This window comes from Desmodus rotundus, chromosome 2 (genome assembly GCF_022682495.2).
Source record: "Desmodus rotundus isolate HL8 chromosome 2, HLdesRot8A.1, whole genome shotgun sequence".
Lineage (NCBI taxonomy): Eukaryota > Metazoa > Chordata > Mammalia > Chiroptera > Phyllostomidae > Desmodus > Desmodus rotundus.
The window spans coordinates 187,109,746-187,128,768 of NC_071388.1; the positions used below are offsets into that span (position 1 = coordinate 187,109,746).

A 19,023-nucleotide genomic window follows, 5' to 3' on the forward strand; every position below is an offset into this window, starting at 1 on the left:
GGTCGTTGACAACAACCGATCGGCGTCCAGAGTGATGAGGACAAGAGTGGCAGTTGGTATATATAGCAGGGCGGCTGCTGTGTTGGCAAGAACAACACAAGGGGGCTGGGGGTAGTGTGTGAGGGGATTTCTATGCTCGCTCTCTTTTTTTTCCATTTGTTCTCATGGGTCAGGGGGCCATCATTCTGTCTGGCATTTTTGACTTGTCCTCACTAGCTCCAGTGAAAGGAATTGAAGTCAGCAGAGCTATTATGACCTTCGAGACAAAGGGTGCACTTCTCGGCCTATGCGGCTCTCTAGCAACACATCACACACCCAGCATTTTGTAACGTTTGCCTATGGAAACTGCTGAGATGGGGTTGGTGGTTCCATCGGGGGGACTCGTGACAATCCCATGAATTCAGAATGACTTGACGTGCAAAGGGCAACAACAAGTTCTCTAACTGAAAAACAATTACATTTCCTAAATGATCTCATCAGTATAATAGGAATTTGATAAAAAGTACTTTGTGTCTGTTTCTAGAGGAAAAAAGATTAGAACTGTGTATGTTATAGAAAACTCTCAGTCATGGTTATGAATGAATGACAAGAGTATAGGTTCTAGTTTTATTTTCATTTCTCCTTTTTATTGTTTTCTGTTGTCTTAATTTTCTGTTATAAATATATATTACTTTCATGGGTTGAAAAAAGTAAAATCAATTTTTAAATATGTAACTTTGAGTGGATGGTAAAAAGCAGAGACATTTGAAAATGGGCACATTTTGTCTAGGGATTAAACACTTCTCCCGGGGCTGAAATAAATGTCCTGAAATCAGCATCATGAGTGGCCTGAGTTTTCCTTCCCTGAAGCGTCACTGTTTCCTAGAACCCAGGTGACTGCGTGAAGAGCTTTCTCTATTGCTGCCCACCTATTGATGCAGCAGCACCCTCAGATATGCAGGGGGCGAGGACGACTCTTCCCTCAGCTCATCTTTTCTCATCCCACGTGTAGGTGGAAATGGACATCTGATACCTCTGTGCTTCACCGCTGTGAACAGGCTCTGAGAGGATAGCCAAATGCAACTGTAGCAATGTGTCCACAACATTCCCGTTTGTGAAAGTCCGCAGGCAGCGTGTAAAGCAAACATGTGGATGTTAAAGGGAGAGACAACAATAGCTGCAAAATGAAAAGGTACCCTCACAAGTAGCAGAACTAGACAAAAAGAAAATTCGACAAAGTTCTGTGAAGCTAGACACCTGGCAGCCCACCCAGGGAGCACACGTCACCGATGTGCTTCTCTGTCCCCCGCCCAACGCTGCAGGCCCACCGGTAAACCTCAATTACAGTTTTAGTATGGAAAAGGCTGCATTGGTTCCTCCAAACACAAACTCACATCAAAACACAGCACCATTTTCCGCAGAAGTCAACAAACCACGTGTGTTTTTGCGTACTTAAAAAAAAGGCCAAAACTGTTCTGCAAAGGTAACACATCAAAACCTTAAGAAAAGTGTAATCTGTATTCGCATTCATAAATTGTTACTACATATGTGTACAAGCTAAGCCATATGCCTCATCGGCACTTGGGAAAGATACTGAAAGACTATTTTCCTCCTACTTCTATCTATTAAGAGAAAACCTACCCCCATTTTTCTTACAATGTTCTATTGAAATGATCTTAAATGTTTCCATATGGCAACATTGTAAAGGCACTCAGTGACAGATTGATTTTATTTCGGATTGAAGCTTTGGGAAACTGCCTCCTACTCCACCACCCTGCAGTATTCAGTGCTAACCATTTGTAAAGTATGCTGCAAAGCTAGCCTGCTCTGGTATAGAAATACTATATATTCTTGGAATTCTCCAACCAACAGTCTTCCACTCACAGTGGAGTAGCATAAGACACACACATTTTAAAGGCCAAAGGTAGCCCTGAAATATGATCCTAAGAGAAGAAAACTCAACATCCAAAAATAACACGTCAGTGCAGTTTGTGTCACGGCTAACTGGAAAGGAAAATACGCTGGCAAGTGTTGCAGTTTTCAGATGATGTTTCTTTTCCTCTCCCAGAGACTTTATTACGAAGTACCATGTTGAGCTTCTAACTGACCTGAAGAATAAAAAGATGATTTTGGTATCAAGCACATCAATTCAACCTGGACACAGACATTACCTTTCAATCTATAGGAGTTAAAGTCAAATATCAGATGCTAAGTTATTCACAAAGATGGATTAAAATGAATATAGATACAAAAGAATTTCCATGGAACTGTGTTGGGAACCGCCCTGCCTGGTTTCAGAAGCTGTTAACCCGCCATGGCTAAGACTGAGTCAGAGACCTTGGACCGTAAGCCATTAAGGAGACAAAGCTTATCTCCCTGGCAGGGGCACTGCCCCTGCCCACTTTACCCTGCTTGGCCCTGAGCCTGACTAGTTAGCCAATGACAGGTAAGATTCCTCAAGGGAGGGACGATCTAAGACAGGCATGGTTATGAAGAGGCCCACAGGGAAGGCCTCGGGGGGCTATAGATAAAGGGGGTGATGGACCCTCACCCCTCGGCTTTGACATAGCCTGAGTCCCCATTCTGTCTGCAAGAAGTCTCCTAATCTCTCAGCTGCCTTACTTCCCCTGCCTGACTTAAGCCTGAAACAATGACAGAGGTGGTGCAGTCCTGTGCTGGAAAGGGTGGATTTCTCTGGCCGATCAGGCCTAAGAAAGAATGCATAAAACCCTGTGAAACCTGTTTTGCTAATACCCTCAACTTAAATGATAGGGTCCAAGACTGAAATGAGATTGTTTCCCAAAGTTTTATAGCCCTTTAGCTAACTGATTCTGACTCAGAATAAGCCCTCAGAGTTCTTTGTTTGTTATCTATTGTTTGATCCTTACTGCCTGACAATGATTGATGAGCTTTACCTGTGTTCCTGTGCAAATTGAATCCAATAAAATACTATTGAGGGAAAGGTGTTTGGCCCTTCTCCATTGAGAAGATCGGCCACCTTTCCTCCCCAAGCAGATCATGTCTTGGTAGACTTATTCTCATCCATGGTGGCCGGTGTGTGTGTGGGGGGGGTGCGGGCCTACAGGCCTGCGGGCGGAGACCCCCCCAGAACTGTTCTGAGACATTTGGAAATAGAGTTATATTTTTCAACTAAATATGATATGTGATCTCACAGTGGATCCTGTACAGAAGGAAAGAATGTTTAAAGAAAACGTTTTGGGGTCAACTGACAAAATTTGTGTACAGATGGCATATTAGATCCAAGTACTAATGTTAGATTTTCTGAAGTTGATAACTATACTGGGGTTATGTAAGAGAATGACTTTGTTTTTTGGAAGTACACACTGAAGTATAGGGGGGTAAAATAATGTGGTGATATAACTTCAAATGGATGAGAAAAGTTAAATATCTATCTATATACAGACAGAAAGAGACAAGGGCAGAAGGAGAGATAGAGGCAGAGAGAAAAAGTGATGTAACTAATGGAGCAAAACTTAACAACTGGTGAATCTGAGTAAAATGCATATGGTTCTTTGAAGTGTTCTTGCAACTTTTCTCTAAGCTCAAAATTATTCTCAAAGAAAAGAAAATAGTAAAAGTTATACTTCATTTGACTATACCCAAAGCAAATAATGTCTTTGCCTGTCAGTGGTTGTGTATTATTCTTGCAGAATATTATTTTGAATTTCTTCCATATTGCTTTGAATTTAAACTTAAATTACTCTTCTTCCGTTGCTGATAGAGGAGTGTTGAAACCTCCAAATAGGATAGTGAAGTCATGTGTTTCTCCTCGCAGCTTGATGAGTTTTCACCCCATGTAGTGCGATGCTCTGTTGTTCAGTGTATGCAGGTTAAGGACCGTTGATTTCTTGGAGAATAAACCTCTGTCATCATGCAGTTCCCTTCTTTATCCCTGACAGTTGTCCTTGCTTTGAGGTCAGTTCTGTCTGAAGTTAATACAGCTACTTTTGCTTTCTTCTGATTAGTGTTAGCATGTCATATGTTTCTCTATCCATTTACTTTTCATCTATACGTGTTGTTTTATTTCAAGTGGTTTCTTATACAACACAGAATTGGGTTTTGTTTTTTCACCCACTCTGACCATTTCTGTCTTTTTTTCATAATTTCATTATGAAATTTCTCATACAGAAAAGTTGAGAGAATTGTACAATGGGATACGTATGCCCATCACCTGTCGATGCTGTTTGCCATGTTTGCTTTAATATGCATCAGTGCATCTTCCCACCCCTCTCCCTGTCCATCCGTCCATCCGTCCATCTTATTCTTGGGGGTAGCAGGTTACCCCATGCCCTCCCCTTCTTTACATTTCCAAGAAGAATTGTTGAATATTCAGTCTGTTCGGCTTTTACTTGTTAGGGTGGAATACGATACCCAAGCTCCTTCTGTGTGAGACCGGATCCCTCAAGCTGCCCTCTCGCCATGTCTTCTTCTCTTCCATGGTATTGTGGGTTCCTCAGCAGCGGTGGGAGCGGGAGCACTCATGTTATTGCTGTGGTCCTGGCCCTTTTCTAAGCCCTTCCACATACACGTATAACAACTCACTTAGTCCTTGTAATGATGCTCTGAAGCAGCTACTGCTATCATCCTCTTTTTAGAGATGAAGCACAAGAGAGATTCTCTTAATAATTCACCCAAGTTATTAAATGGAGGAACCAGTTTTTAAATCGAGCTCTCTGACTCCAGAGTTCCTGCTCTTAATCACCATGGTATGCTGCTGTCTAGCTCTTTGTACAATCCTGTCCATTCCAAATTCATTTCCTGGAACTCTGCCCAATATTGACACTTCCCTAGGATATGGTGTTGCTTACATCCATTTTAACTAATAACAAAGCTACTAATACCAATACAATACAAAATAAATATTTAAGACCGTTTGCCAGAATACCGCAATTATTAAAAATAATTTTTCCTTTTTCCTTACTTTATGGAGAAATTCAGTGGCTGGAAATATATAGAAAATTCTGTATCCATAAGCTATCTCTGTAATCTATAAACTAGGAAAAGACTAAGAAGCTCAAATAAATAAAATGAAAACTTCAAATAAACTGTGAAAGTATATTTTCAGGCATTTATAAAATAACTTTCTTTAATAAAAATATTTGTTTCTTTAATTTATTTCTTGGTTACTTCTAACAAATCAGTAGTAAGACATACATATGTAGTAATATTTCAGTATCACAAAAATATCACATGACATACTTGTACACATATAGCAATATTTGAATATCACAAGAAAAGTAGTTATTTCTAAGAAGTAAGAAAGGGTGTGGGGAGGAGGGGTTCTTTTACTTTTCACTTACAATTCTTGTATTGTTTGAAATTTTTACTATAAGCATGTATACACTTAATTGAAACCACAGAATAACAGCTGGTTAACTTGTGAATAGCATCTGTCAAATGCTGAAAGATAATAACGGTTAATATTTTAGGGTTCACTCTGAGCAAGCACTATTTTAACCTCTTAACATGCATAATCTCAGGAAATCATCCCAACAACCTTAAGAGTGAGGTACCATTATTCTTCCCATTTTGCAGAAGAGAAAACTAAGAAACAGAAAAGTTAAATAACTTGCCTGAAGTTACACAGTAGGCTTTAGGTTCAAACATGGAACATCTAATTTTAGAGGCTAGACTTTTAAAACAATATAAGTAAAGTACTCCCAAATATCTGTTATCATTTTGGTCCAATTTGTGTTTTTAGACTGACTTTGTTCTTTGGCTGTGTGTCCAAAGATACATTTTTTGATCATTTCTGCTCCGTGGCATTTGCTTCCCTTGTAGAGCTGCTGGCGGCATTTTTATTCATTGCTCCCCTTCTTAACTTGACACCTAGAGACACATGTAGGAACCATAACTGTACAAAAAAACCTCTTTAGAAAAAATGAGTCCACCCACAGTTTTAGATTTTCCCCTTCATGAATGCTTTGCTCCCATTACCAAAGGGTCTGAGAAATAAGACTTCCCTGATTTTGATAACAGAGGGAAATCAAGCCATAAATGCTCCTGGTTCTGTTTAATTCAACCAGAAAGATGTTATTATCATAACGACTTTGGCCTTACTTTGTGAGTTCCCCTCCTGTTTTAAATGTCTCTAAGCGGATGCAGGTAAACAGGCTTACTCTGTTTGCGGGCATATTCTGCTGCTTTGGGCGCTGTTAACATGGCAAAAGGGTGCAAGGAGAGGCGGAAAGGCGGAGCTCGGGGACCCTGAAAGGAAAACAGTCCTGCTTTGAAAAGCTGCACACACTTTGTGCTGCTAACACCTGCTACGTAGGGCACTTGGCCTGTTCACCCAACCCATGTCCTTAGACATTACTAACAGTCCCCCAGTGAGGCTCATGTTTTATTGTCACACATGTTCACACACTGTCTTCTATCCCCTGTGCTTGGTTCCTTCTCCCTGTAATACCTTTTCACATGCGAATGCTCTTCAAATAGTTCCCTTTACCTAGAATAGCTACTTTTCTGCTTAGAGGTTCTTACTTTTCTTAAAGGTTCCTACTTTTCTTTTGAAATGTAGCTCAAATATCACCTTTTCTGAGAAAGTTGCTCGAGTTTCCACACTTTCACTCTCCCATACTGTCCTCCTGCCCCCCACCCCCCCACCAAGGCAGACTCACTCATCTGTGAGTTCAAAGCGTGTTGTCACATAGAACAAATCCAATGTGTTATAGTTACAATCTGCTGTGTGTTGCACTACACTGGAAACTTCTCCAAAGCTAGAACTGTCCATCATTCATTTGTTCATTCTTTCATTCTGTCATTCTTTCATTCAGCCAACATGTGTTCCATGAGCACCTACTATGGGCCAGGCTCTGTTTAGGAGTTGTTGTGAGGAAGAGAGACAAGGTTCCTGCCTTTTTAGAGCTGAGTGGGGAGAGACAAACAATAAACTATTAGACAACCGGGGGGGTGTACATCACGGTAAGTTTCATAAATAAGCTAAACAAAATGAAGTGCTAGGAAGAGACTGGATAGTCACCTCTTCAGACAGAATGGACAGAGAAAGCCTCCTGAAGGAAGAAGCAGTGTCTCAGCTGAGACTCACAGGATGAGCCGCAGTCAGCCGTGGGAGCAGTGGAGAGAAGTGTTCCAGGCAAAGGGAATGAGAAGGTCTTCCTGGAATAAGCTTTTGCTTTTCAGGAAGTGTGTGGCTAGAGCATAGTGAGAAAGGGGAAACTTGCAGATGAGGCTGACGAGAGAGGCAGGACCCAGATCACATGGCTCCTTGTTAGTCATGGTACAAAACTGTTTGCCGAAATTGATTCCAGGGTGGAAGGGAAGCCACTGAAATATTTTGAAACAGTAGTGTTACAAGGTCCGATTCAGGCTTTTAAAAAGATCATTCTGGCTGCTATGTGGAGAATGGATTGGAATGTGGAAGGAGGGAAGCTGGTTAAACTAATTTAACCCTTAATCTCTAGTGCTTTAGAGAGTGCCTAGCACATAGGAGACATGCAAATGTTATTAACTAGTTGAACTATGATGCTAGTCAAGGCAAAAGTGGTTAACAGCATGGACTGTTATGTCAAACTGGCTGTATCGGAATGGAGGCTGCACCATCTACAAGATGTGGGGCCTTGGGCGTGTCATTTAACTTCTCTCTGCCTGTTTTTTCACATGATAATAATAATACTGGTATCTGCTTTGTAAAATTGTGGTAGGGATTAAAGAGCTAGCACATATAAAGTATTTAGGTGAGATCGGTCGGGCGTGTTCAGGGCGGTATGGCCATAGACAGTGTAAAGTATTCAGAGTCGTGTTTGGTACATAGTACAATATAGTAGCTTTAAAGTTTATAATAATAATTATTTATGTTTATCATCATCATTATTTCTCCCCTTGACTCAGTTCTCTCCCGTATAGAAGTACCAATGTCAAAAATTTGGCCACCAATTCCTTTACGGGATCCTGTCTCATCTACTAGAAAAAGTTTGACTAATTGCTGACGAATAACGAATCAGAACCAGGCAGCCTGAAATAATTAACACCCCACTGCAAGCTCATCAGTTTTCTGCTTTTTCACTGACAGAGATTCCCATTTTATATGTACAGAACTCTTATTTCTAAGGAGCAAAAGTTGATTACACAATTCTTTTCATGCACTCATTTTAGGAAATATTCCATTTCATCAATAGGACACCCTTACATGATGTGTAACCGAGGCAAACACCAAAAAACAAGGACCACAAAACAAATACTTAGCTTTCGATTTTCAGGTCTGTACAAAATTTTCCACTCTATCTTTATCGTTCAAAACTGTTAAAGATCACACTTGGAATGGTCAAGTTCCCACATGCCTGGTATTGCTTCAAAGTAGATGGAGATTTCCACAGGAAATCCCTTGAGCTCTAAGGTCATTGTGTGGTTCATACATCGGTGGGGTGTTTTTTTGTGGGGGAAGTCTTTTTTTTTTAAAGAAAGGGACCACATGTATATATTATTTCGTAATTTTTAGCAGGAATGACTGAGCAGAGACCTGGAAGAAGCCTGCGTCCCCGACAATTTTGTGGAATTGTGGTCCCAGCCCTGGGCTGCCCACCTCCAGGCCCCTTTCATCTGAGAGGTCAACTTCAGTTTTTCACTATTAATATGGGGTTTTGGTTGTCCAACATAACACAGAAAATATGTCTTAAACAACAAACGAGGGTGTGTTCTCTTTAGTGACAAAGCGGTTTAGAGCCACCATAGCAGAGGTGTTTGTCCCCAGTCTTTTATTTAAGGGGCAAAAAATATTTATTGAGAGTTTACTTCATATCCAGCATTTCAAGGAATTAAATTTAGGCATAAACTGTGGCCTCTAACCTCAGGAAGCCCACAATCTATTCAGAAAGATGACCCTAAAACAGAGAAAGTAATCGCAAGGAGGCTTTATATAAGTATGGGGCAATAATGGCTATAATAATAGCCCTTCAGGGTAATGTATGCCAGGTACAAAAAAAAAAGAGCAAATTGGCTCACATGTTGTCCTTTTTTCCAGTGGTTAGACACTCACATAACTTATGAAGTGATTCCCCTTAATAAGTCAAGTCATACCACATTCTTGATGTACTTCTGCCCTTAGAAGATACAAGACTGATATTCTCCACTCAAGGTGCCCTATTTACTGGGGAAGATAAAACCCAATGATTTTAAAGGTCACTTCCAGCTCACACATTCGATGAATACTGATAATGTGATGGGTCATGGAAACAGTTAATGTAGCTGTGTGGGGGGGAGGGGGGCAGGGCAGGGGAGAGCAACAGGGGAAAAATGGGACAACTGTAATAGAGCAATAAAAATTATTTTAAAAGTGGATGAAATGTAAATCCTAGACCTAGAGTTAATCATATCCTCTTTTTTACTTTAATGGTACTTACTAATATCTTCATTGTGTTAATGTAAAAGTATAATTATGATTGTTATGTCTCAATTCAAGTACTTATTGAGTGCCAAATTATGTCCAAAGCACATTCAGCAAAAATTTCTTCCAACCGGAAGGGGGAGGGGGAGGGAAAGAAAATGAGGATGTGGAAAGACCTCCCTTTCCTTTTTACCTCTTTCTCCAGCAAATGGGGCTGAAGAATATCTGTATTGCTTGTTTTCTTTGTTGGAGGGAGACCTATGCTTTTTTTTTTTCCAGTTTAAAGTTGAGTAGGACGGTTTATATTTATCTGAAACTATCTGTATAACCCCCACTGATGTGAGGCCCTTAGCTGACTTTTTCTGTGCGTCCAAGGTCCTCAGCAGAAAATGCCTCCCTATCAGCAGAAACAGCTCTCTATCAGGAGTAAAACCTGAAGCTCATCAAGTGGGTGAACAATGCTGGGCCCATGACGCCTTTCTGTCACCAGGTGGCAGCAAATATCTCTGAAAGGAGCCATCAAACCCTAACAGGGCCCGGGTTGCCAAGTGTGGCCAATTTAGTGGCCAGAAATTCTACATAATCTGATTAGTATTCAAAGGGCTTTCAGCTCCTGCTTGGAAAGAAGTTTAGTTGTTGCTTAGGAGACATTTTACCAGAAGGAATCAAAGGTCATTCCGATATATGCAGCAATTAGAGAACTCTTGGCAACAACTATTTTTTTTTAGCAACCCATCTCCTAGTTAAATTTTTTGAAATCGTTCAGCCCTAAGGACTGTTTTAAAAAATTCTTATAATTTGCAATATTTGAAATGCTCCATTTCCATTGAGAGGTTCTGCTCATTCCTAATTTAAGACATGCAGGAGGTCCCTCGTGGAGCTGATGTGCCTGCAAGAGAAGGGCCCTGAGCAGGGGGGTGGATCTTGGGAGGCCCCCAGGGGAAAGATGATCCTCAGAATCTTACATCTGTAGCACAAATTATATCATACCTTTTGTGATATTTCATTGTTTAAAATAGGCAAAGTTTATATTATGTTCATAATACACATGGGTGCTTGATGAGCTATTTGATTTTTGAAATTTTAGAACAGGAGTTCTCAACCAGCTGTGACTCTGCCCCTTAGGGGACATTTAGCAAAGTCAGGAGACATTTTTGGCTGTCGTGACAGGGAAGGGGAAAATGCCAATATCTAATGGGTAGAACATTACCCAGAGATGCTGCTAAACACCCCACGGGGCACAGGCCAGCTCCTGACTCCACCCCCTACACACACAGCAAAGAATGATCTGGTTTAAACCGCTGAGAAACCCCGTTTTAGTGGTATTTAGAGGAAAGCAGATACCCAACCCTCAAATACCAGAACCTTAACTAACTACAGCCACTATTTTGAGGTTACCAGGTGCTGAGCACTGAGGGCTTTTCTGGTGCGAATTCACTTCATTTCCCACAACAACCTCATCTTCTTGTCTCTCTTTTTACAAATGAAATCAGGGCTGAGAAGACTTGCCCAGGATTTTTCTGCTTGCAGCTGGTGGAACTAGAGTTTAAACCCTGGCAGTCCAGCTTTGGAATCTTTATGCTTAACCATTATACGAACTGTCTGTCACATACAAATCAGTAAGCGAGCCGGCACTCATCACCTGTATGGATGAACAAACGCAGCCCTTTGAAGGAAACACCCCCAGTGAGGATATTATCTATTTCCCTTAGGAGTTGGTCATTGTTTAGTCTCTATGCACATCCGGGCTTTGTATTGTTGGTCAGCAGTTGTGAGGACAGAGATGGGGTATAACTGAATGGAGCAAGTGCTGAATAAAGGCTCTTTAATGAATAAGGGATGGTAGGTAGAGATGGCCTGGCTTGCCTTTAAGCATCATGGTTTCCCATGGCTTCTCGTTAAATATTGATTGTTTATTAAGGAACAAAAGACTCAGAAAGAACACTTGACCCTCCCCTCTTTCCTGCCCAAGAGATTTCAGACAGAGAAACCTGCTTCAGGAAGAAGAATTTGGGATGTAGCCTCAGCCTAATCTGAATTCAGGGTGGTCAACAAGAGAGCTTCAAGCAGATACCTGTTAGCTAGATACGCTCTGGGGGCCTTGTTTCAGAGTCCCCTAGCCAGGATTTCCCTGCCACGTGTGTTCTGCTCTCCCTCCCCCATTCTCACTTCTGAAATCGAATTCCCCCCTTTCTCCTTTGTCCAGAAATGACTTGTATACCCAGTGTTGCCTTTGGAATTTTCATGGACTGATCATGCCTGTATGAATTCCCTGTGCACATGTATTAAGCTTTGACTTTCTCCTGTTAATCTGTCTCTGTTAATTTGGTGATGAGCTCAGCCAGAAGAACTCAGAAGGTGGGAGGAAAAGTTCTAGAATTTTTTAGCCCCGATATCTGACGTGCTCACCATTAAATCCCCTGCACCTACAACTACACTGAATGAATGAATGAGCAGAGTTGAAACCGGAGTGATCAAGGGAACTGGAGTCTCAGGACGACAGCCAGGTTACATATGGATGCAGATGACAGGACAGTTGATTTCAAAGTTACAACGCTTAGTAAATACTTGACTACTAAGCTGGACCCGGTGGGCTCTTGAATTTATACAAACTCACTATTCGCATTAGGGTCTGCAGGTAAAACAACACGGGAGGCAGGTGTTCCTGTAGCCATAGCCCTGCCCCTGCCCTGGCTTCCCTTCCAAATCCAGTGGGGGCATCGAAAGCAACAGAAGGCTTGGGTGCGTGCAGTGGGTTCTCCCTGCTGCCTTTTGACTCCCTCCTGCTGCCCACCCCTGCCCACCTCACGCTCCCTTCCCCTTTCCTCTTCTAGAGGTATCTAAAGGCAAAGGGATCAGTAGTTCATCTCTAAATGGCAGCCTGTATTTGTGTTCACTAAATGTTCATACATTTATGAATTTCAAAAGGGGAAGTTCATCTAGAATGCTCCATGATCAATATAAGGAAGCCCAAAGAGGGAAGGGGCCCAGGCTCCACAGCAGCAGGGTGGGGACTCAGCCCCAGGTGTCTGAACTCCCAGATCACCGCAGCTTGCTCTGCAGGGGTTTCAAAGGAGTCTGGCGGGAGGAAGAAATGCGGCTGCAATAAACTAATTTATCAGGAGAATGATCCTTGTAGATCTTGTCCTAGTTCTAAATGTTATGGCACTTAACATCCAAGGGCACTTGAACTTACCAGGTCTACATTACAAAAAGTGTAAGTAAGAAATTCTGTTAATCAGAAACTTAGGCAGCACCTAGATTCTAAGCCTGGGGCTTTATTTTCCGCTTCTACTCAGCCTTACACCAAATACATTTATTACTATGGATACAGTCCTCCACATAAGGGGAGCATTTTACAAACATTTCTTACCCAAGTAAGATATAGCTACCTCTGGTTTTGTACATTTTGATATAAAACTGTTACTTCATGCCTAAACATACAACATTATACATATAGGAAATAAAGAAATTCTCTCTAAAAATCCTTTATATGAATAGTCTCAGGTCTCCCCTACCTTGACAGCAGCAGAATTGGCAGAGGAATCCGCCCTGTAAATTTTAAAGACTTCTTCAACTGGGATGCTGTTCTGTTAACGACAACAACAAAATGTATCAGCATGCCATGACTTTCCTTTTCGTACAAAACAAAACTGTTACAGATGCAGCATTTAGCCCTGTGTCTGCGAGGCATGGGCACTAAACACAGAACTTCTGGATAAATTGATAAACCAGAATTCCCAGAATCCAATTATCTATGCATTTCATTCTAGTTTTTTTCTCCTTAAATAAATGTTTTCACAATACAATATAGAAGTCAATGTCTTTTTATTGTATCTTAAAAATGAAACATTTCATATTAATAAATATTAAACATTTACAAGCATTGGTTAAAAGGAATATAAATGTGCATTAATACCAAAATGTGCATAGAAAGTATAACATTTCCATATGTGCAAATAATGTTCTTTTCCTTACCATTAGGATTCCAGCATAAGATGATAAAATCATTGCTTCTCTTTCTCTATGGTTTGGATATATGGACCTGCCACGAAATGGTCTCTTCCTAAGAGGGAACATGAGTAAATAATAATGGAGGGTTTGTTCATATTGTTTTGACACCTAAGGCTGTGATAATAATCCATCAGTATCTCCAGTGGCCATGTGCTATGTACTTGTTTACAAATCAATATGATTAATCCACTATCAGTGAGGAACATACTTTGAATTTTGAAACTCCCTAAGTGGGGATGAATTTGTCCTCATCTATCCATGTTTTCCCAGCCATCTCACATTGGCTGACCGGTCACCGTGGTGGACAAGCATGGATCTGCCAACCAGATCCTTTCCCTTCTTGTGGCAATTTGCTTGGGGCAAACTGCCTTATTTCACTGTAAGCCTATGTGTTTCGAGGGAAGCTGACAAAACCCCTGGATTCCAAAGACTGGAAAACACACTGTGGACTAAGCTGGTCAGGCTGTTCTACCCCGACTCTGCCCCCAGACAAGTCAGGGTAAACAGAGCTATTGCAACACAATTCTGTGATTTAAAAAAAAAACCCTCTCCCCTCTGGACTGAATTTCTCAATAAAGTTGGCTGAAACTAAGAATAGTGTCCACGCAGAGGAAAAAGTCAAGAGGCAGATCTTGATGACATCTTTGAGTTTTGAGTTAAGCGCTGCCTCAGGCAGACCTACTCACGGATTTTCAAACACAGAAGCAATAAATCTCTTCCCCCTTCTTTTTTTCTTAAGTCTGCTCAAATGGACTTTCTGCTTACTATATCTACACTCTAACTGATACAGCCATCCAGGAACAGGTGTGCATTCTAAGGCCATAAAACAAACAAACAAAAATAACTGGCTTTAAAATAAACTATGCAGTTCTGGTTTTATTATTTTCATATTCTTACCAATTGAGTGTGTCTGCCTGGCACCCTCAATAATTCTGGAAAGGGGGTTATTCTATGGTTCAAACAGCTCAACTCAGGTCCATACCTGGTGAAGGGCTTAAGAAGTTATCTTTCACGGTCCTTATGAAATGCTCGCAGCCTTTACCCACCAAACTGACCATCTAAAAATCCATGGCCCATACACCATAAAACACAGTCCTATTTCTAAGGCAGAGCATTCTATGCAAGAAAGATTTTCATCTGAAAGACACCAATTAACAGAGATGGAATGAATGTAAGCACCACGTGACTTCTCCCAGGTGAGAACTGTGGGATTTCTTCAGGTTTCTCATTGGAGAGGGAAACCCCTCCTGCAGTGTTTCCAAATCAGAGTGCTTAAGGTGGAAGACATGAGATGGAACTTCCTTTTCCATTACTCACAGTCACGTGTTAAAAAAACTGAAGTATTTCAACTTACCCTTTCTCCCACTCCAGCCAAGTCAAGTCTTCTGAATGATCCAGCCATTGCAAAGCAACACTGATGGCTAAGTCATAGTGGGCCTGGAAGCAGGAAGCACGGAGAGCAAAGGAACTGGCATAAACTTTAACGGAAGTACTTCCTAGACCCAACGTCAATGGCACTGCTAAGCCTGTTCTGCTATTTTGACCACAATGGTGAGGAGCATCGTCTTTGTCCAGCAACCTGATGCTCAGACAGAAATCACTAGAGATCTTGAGGCATTCTATTTACCTCCCACTAAAGCAGGGGTTTTTGTTTTTTGTTTTTCCTGTTGGTTTGTTTTTGATTTATGTGAACCAATAAAGAAAGAACAGGTTCTTGGAAAGAATACTAAACTGGGAATCAGGGAATTGGGGCTCAAATCTAAGTATGGCAAGCAAGTTGTGGTATATCCTTAGGCGAGCAGTGATGTTCTCTGGGCCTCAGTTTTTTTAAATTTTAAAATAGAAAAAGGTGAAGATGAAGGAAGAGGGACCCAGAGAACAATCTCTAATTCCGTGAGTAAAGTGACAAAAATGTGCTCCCAGGGACACAGGGGAAGTGGTGTGGCCACATGGGGAATCCTAGGAAGCTTCAGAGAGGAGGCTTTGGGAGAGCTGGGGCTTGAAGGATGAGGAGAATTTCTGGAGGTGGAGAAGGGCCTCCCAGGTGGAGGGGCCAGCATGAGCAAAGGACTGAGGTAGACCTGATTAAGCGGCCTGCTAAGAGTCTCATACGGAAAGCCGAGGACCAATTCCAACAGCTGTCGCTATCCTCAACCTCAGAAAAGGGAAGGTAAGTTGGGCCTCTGTGTTTTAGATGGGTTTCAGGTTCTGTCTCACCAACATTCTCTAAACAATGTAACCATTTCTATGTCTTCCAGGCACTGAACAAAACTGAAAAGTGAATTTAAAAAAAAGAAGAAGAAAGAAAAGAAAAGAAAAAGAAATGGACTATGATCAGTTGTTGAAACTTAATGCAAACACGGATGCATGGACTAGCAGTGCTGGCTTCACTCATTAAAAGTGAAAAGTCCCAGCCCCACCCCCAGACCTCCTGAATCACAATGGGCTTGTAATAAGACCTCATTGAAGTTCGAGAAACAATTATCTAATTGATTTAATTTCTCCATCTAACACACGCACAGAGAAGCACTTTTAACTGCTTATTCAGCTCTGGGGGAGTCAGACAGGGAGATGGGGAGAAGGAGCGAGAGATCCTTTCTTCGTTACTGGTGCAACAACTGCAAATGGGTAGGATAAAAAAGCTGAGGGTTTACTAATTTCTTTTGAATCCGATCTTTACAACAGTTTCTTCCTGAATTGATGTGAAGTGAACTTTCATCACATAACATGAACCTGAGTTGCAACCTGAATAATCACAGAAAGAACTTTAGGGTTATTCAGTTCTTTGGTTTTCTCCAGTAATACAGGTGATAAAAAACAAAACAAAACAAACCAACCCATTATTATATTTGAGAATGACATAAAAATTAATTTTGTCCAAAAAAGTTTTAACACCATGTGTCCCATTTGCCCTTGTACCCATTTTGCTTTTTAATCTTTTCTAGGAGCAAATAGCAAAAGTCTCATGACTTGTATTTTCTCATTCTTTTGCTTTCAGTGTAATGAGTTGAAAAGACCAAATGGAGGATGCTAGATGAGAAGATGAGAAAGGACATCGTGAGGACCAGGGTTAGCCTTGTTTCTCATACGCATCAGCTCCTTGTTGCGCCCCCTCCACGCACGTGTAACACAATGTGACTCGCACCCGCATGCCTTGCTTTACCATATCATCTAGAAAGGTGAGTTGCCTTCTTCCTTTGGGGTCAAATTCATTTTCCCGAAGTCTGATGCCAATATAATCTCCCCTTAAAAGCAAGAGAGCAGGATTGAACCATTGGGAATGACACGGGGTCCGACTGCAGCAGAGAGCTCCTGCCCGTCCCACCCTCCTCTGCCAAAGACAGGAGCAGTCACTGAGGGCTCTGGGAGATCAGTTCACATTCTTTCTTTCCTTCTTTTTTAAATAAATAAATAAATAAATAACTATTTGGCTACTTTATTACCAGGATAACAGAATTTTGATTTAAAAGGCTTTGATTTCTAGCCCTAACTCGTGTGGGTCAGTGGGTTGGGCATCGTCCTGCAACTGAAGGGTCTCTGGTTCTATTCTTGGTCAGGGCACGTGCCTGGGTCGTGGGCTGGGGCCCTTAGCTGGGGATGTGTGAGAGGCAACCCATTGATGTGTCTCTGGCACATCTATGTTTCTCTCTCTCTCTTTCTCCTCCCTTCCCTTCTCCCTAAAAATAAATAAATAAATAGATAAACAAACAAATACATTATTTAAAAAATAAATAAAAGGCAATCCTGCAATGCTACAGTCATACATGTCTAATCATAATTAACTCAAATCACATTTATCTAAAAATTAAACTCACATTGTGGGCACAAAATTTATAGGAAAGCAAGGGAGTATGCTAAATCCCCACATGCAGAAACGGTTTTACAAAGTGAAAGGATTGAGACCCACTGTTTAAAATAAAAAATCCTTTGCTGCCCGTGTTAAAACTCAGGCAGAATGTCCATGGTTGATAAATTTGAAGTGTGTGATGTTCCTTACAGATGCATTCTTTGACCAAAAGCTTTTTCCTGTTAGAATACAGATACCCTTAGGAGGAGTTATGCATAAAAATACATTAATAATTCCAGTTTAGTGTATCCTTATCAGATCCTTCCAGAACAGTGATTTTTAATAAGGTGAGGATAGAATAAGGGCCCCGGAATGGAAGGGCGTGCTGCTCTGGGAAACTCAGGAAGAGGAACTGGGTGCAGGATACAGGGCCCCGGGGGCTCTGAGGAGCATCTCCACAAATCTCTCCTCCTTCCCCAAGGCCACGCTTCTGTGTCAAGGTCTTTACCACACACTTTGGGCAGGTTACCTTGTTCCTGCCTTCTAAAACTCTTTCAATTCATTAAGCTTAGACTGACAAAAATTCTTAAATGTTTTCTTTGTAATTCCAACGTACTTTATTTAAAGTACCATTAATATTATTTTTCGCTATAAAATTACATTTATATCACTTTTGAAATATCAGTTCCATGTGGAGGAATTGGCATTCCTGATTATGGTTTGTTCTTTATTATGTTGGCCTCCAAACACATACATGTAAACATGTGTGAATTCATACATAGTTTATTCTAGTGTTTTTTAAGGACTTGTTAAAAGATAATTTACTTTAGTAGGCTGAGAGAGGACCTTCGATGGGGTTTGTGATAAAGTTTTGATGAAAAAGGTATTATTGTTGTTCCTAGAAATACATGTGAAATAAGACATAATCTTTTTCTCCTCCTTTTTATATGGTCTGTTATTTTCACCAACCTCTCAATTAAGTACCAAGTCAAAGAAAAGCTAGCATAGGAGAAAAAAAATTTGTCCATGGGAAAACTTAACATTTTCTTTGTTTGTTTAAAAATAAAAGTTCAGAGAGCAAGAAGAAGCAGATGAATTACTGAGTTAATCAGGCTGACTGTAAAAGAGGCAGAGGCTGCAATTTAAACTCTGGGCCACTGGGTCCCTTTTTCAGAAATCTCCCTACATCGTCTCCAGCAGAGCTCTTCCAAAGGCTCACGCTGCCCAGCACAGCCTGCCTGGGCTGTGGTCCCAGATCTTAGGCTCTGGAACAGGGATGCCTCAGATGAGCTTGCTGCTGGCAGAATCATCTTCCCAAGAGAGTCAGCATCTGGCTTTCCCACAGGTGAGGCCTCTCAGGCTGAGTCAGAGGCCAGATCATCCGGCTTTTTTTCCCAATAGTGCAGGAATAAAATCTCCCTTAGATTTTTACCCTCTTGCCAATATCAGACCATCTATGACATGAAACCCACCAAATGCTGCGTATAATAAATGACAGTTATTCTCAATCATACTTACAAGAGCTTTTTCATTTCCTTCTTTAGGAGCTTTCTTTCCATGGCTAAAGGCGTATGCAGCTGAGCAGGTATCTGCAGCTTACACTGCACCTGATATCCGTTGGGAAGACACACAGCTTCTGTGAGCCTAAAAGCTACAGCAGCAAATCAGAGAGAATTTGAGTTAGGGATGCTATCACTCCAAATACCAGTCATGGAGTCCCAGGCTCTGGAAGGGATCCGAGAATGTGCAGAGTTCAGGCCTCTTACCCAGCAGGCTCCAGGTCAGAACATGGTCTGGAGGCCAGTGCACTGTACGTTGAGTGTATCTGATGCTTCTTATTTCTTCCAAGTTTTCCCAACACTCATCACTTACTTATCCT

General features: G+C 41.3%; 1 protein-coding gene across 1 annotated transcript; it reads right to left on the reverse strand.

The window, feature by feature from the left end:
* Positions 1 to 1,979: 1,979 nt before the first annotated feature.
* C2H2orf80 (chromosome 2 C2orf80 homolog) lies at positions 1,980 to 18,765 on the reverse strand. Its single transcript, XM_053919415.1, is given in 11 exon segments — positions 1,980 to 2,078; positions 4,632 to 4,665; positions 4,899 to 4,941; positions 5,708 to 5,749; positions 5,752 to 5,829; positions 6,120 to 6,207; positions 12,862 to 12,933; positions 13,322 to 13,409; positions 14,712 to 14,794; positions 16,521 to 16,602; positions 18,663 to 18,765. Coding segments are annotated over 11 exon segments (750 nt in total). The 5' UTR covers positions 18,704 to 18,765.
* Positions 18,766 to 19,023: the final 258 nt, after the last annotated feature.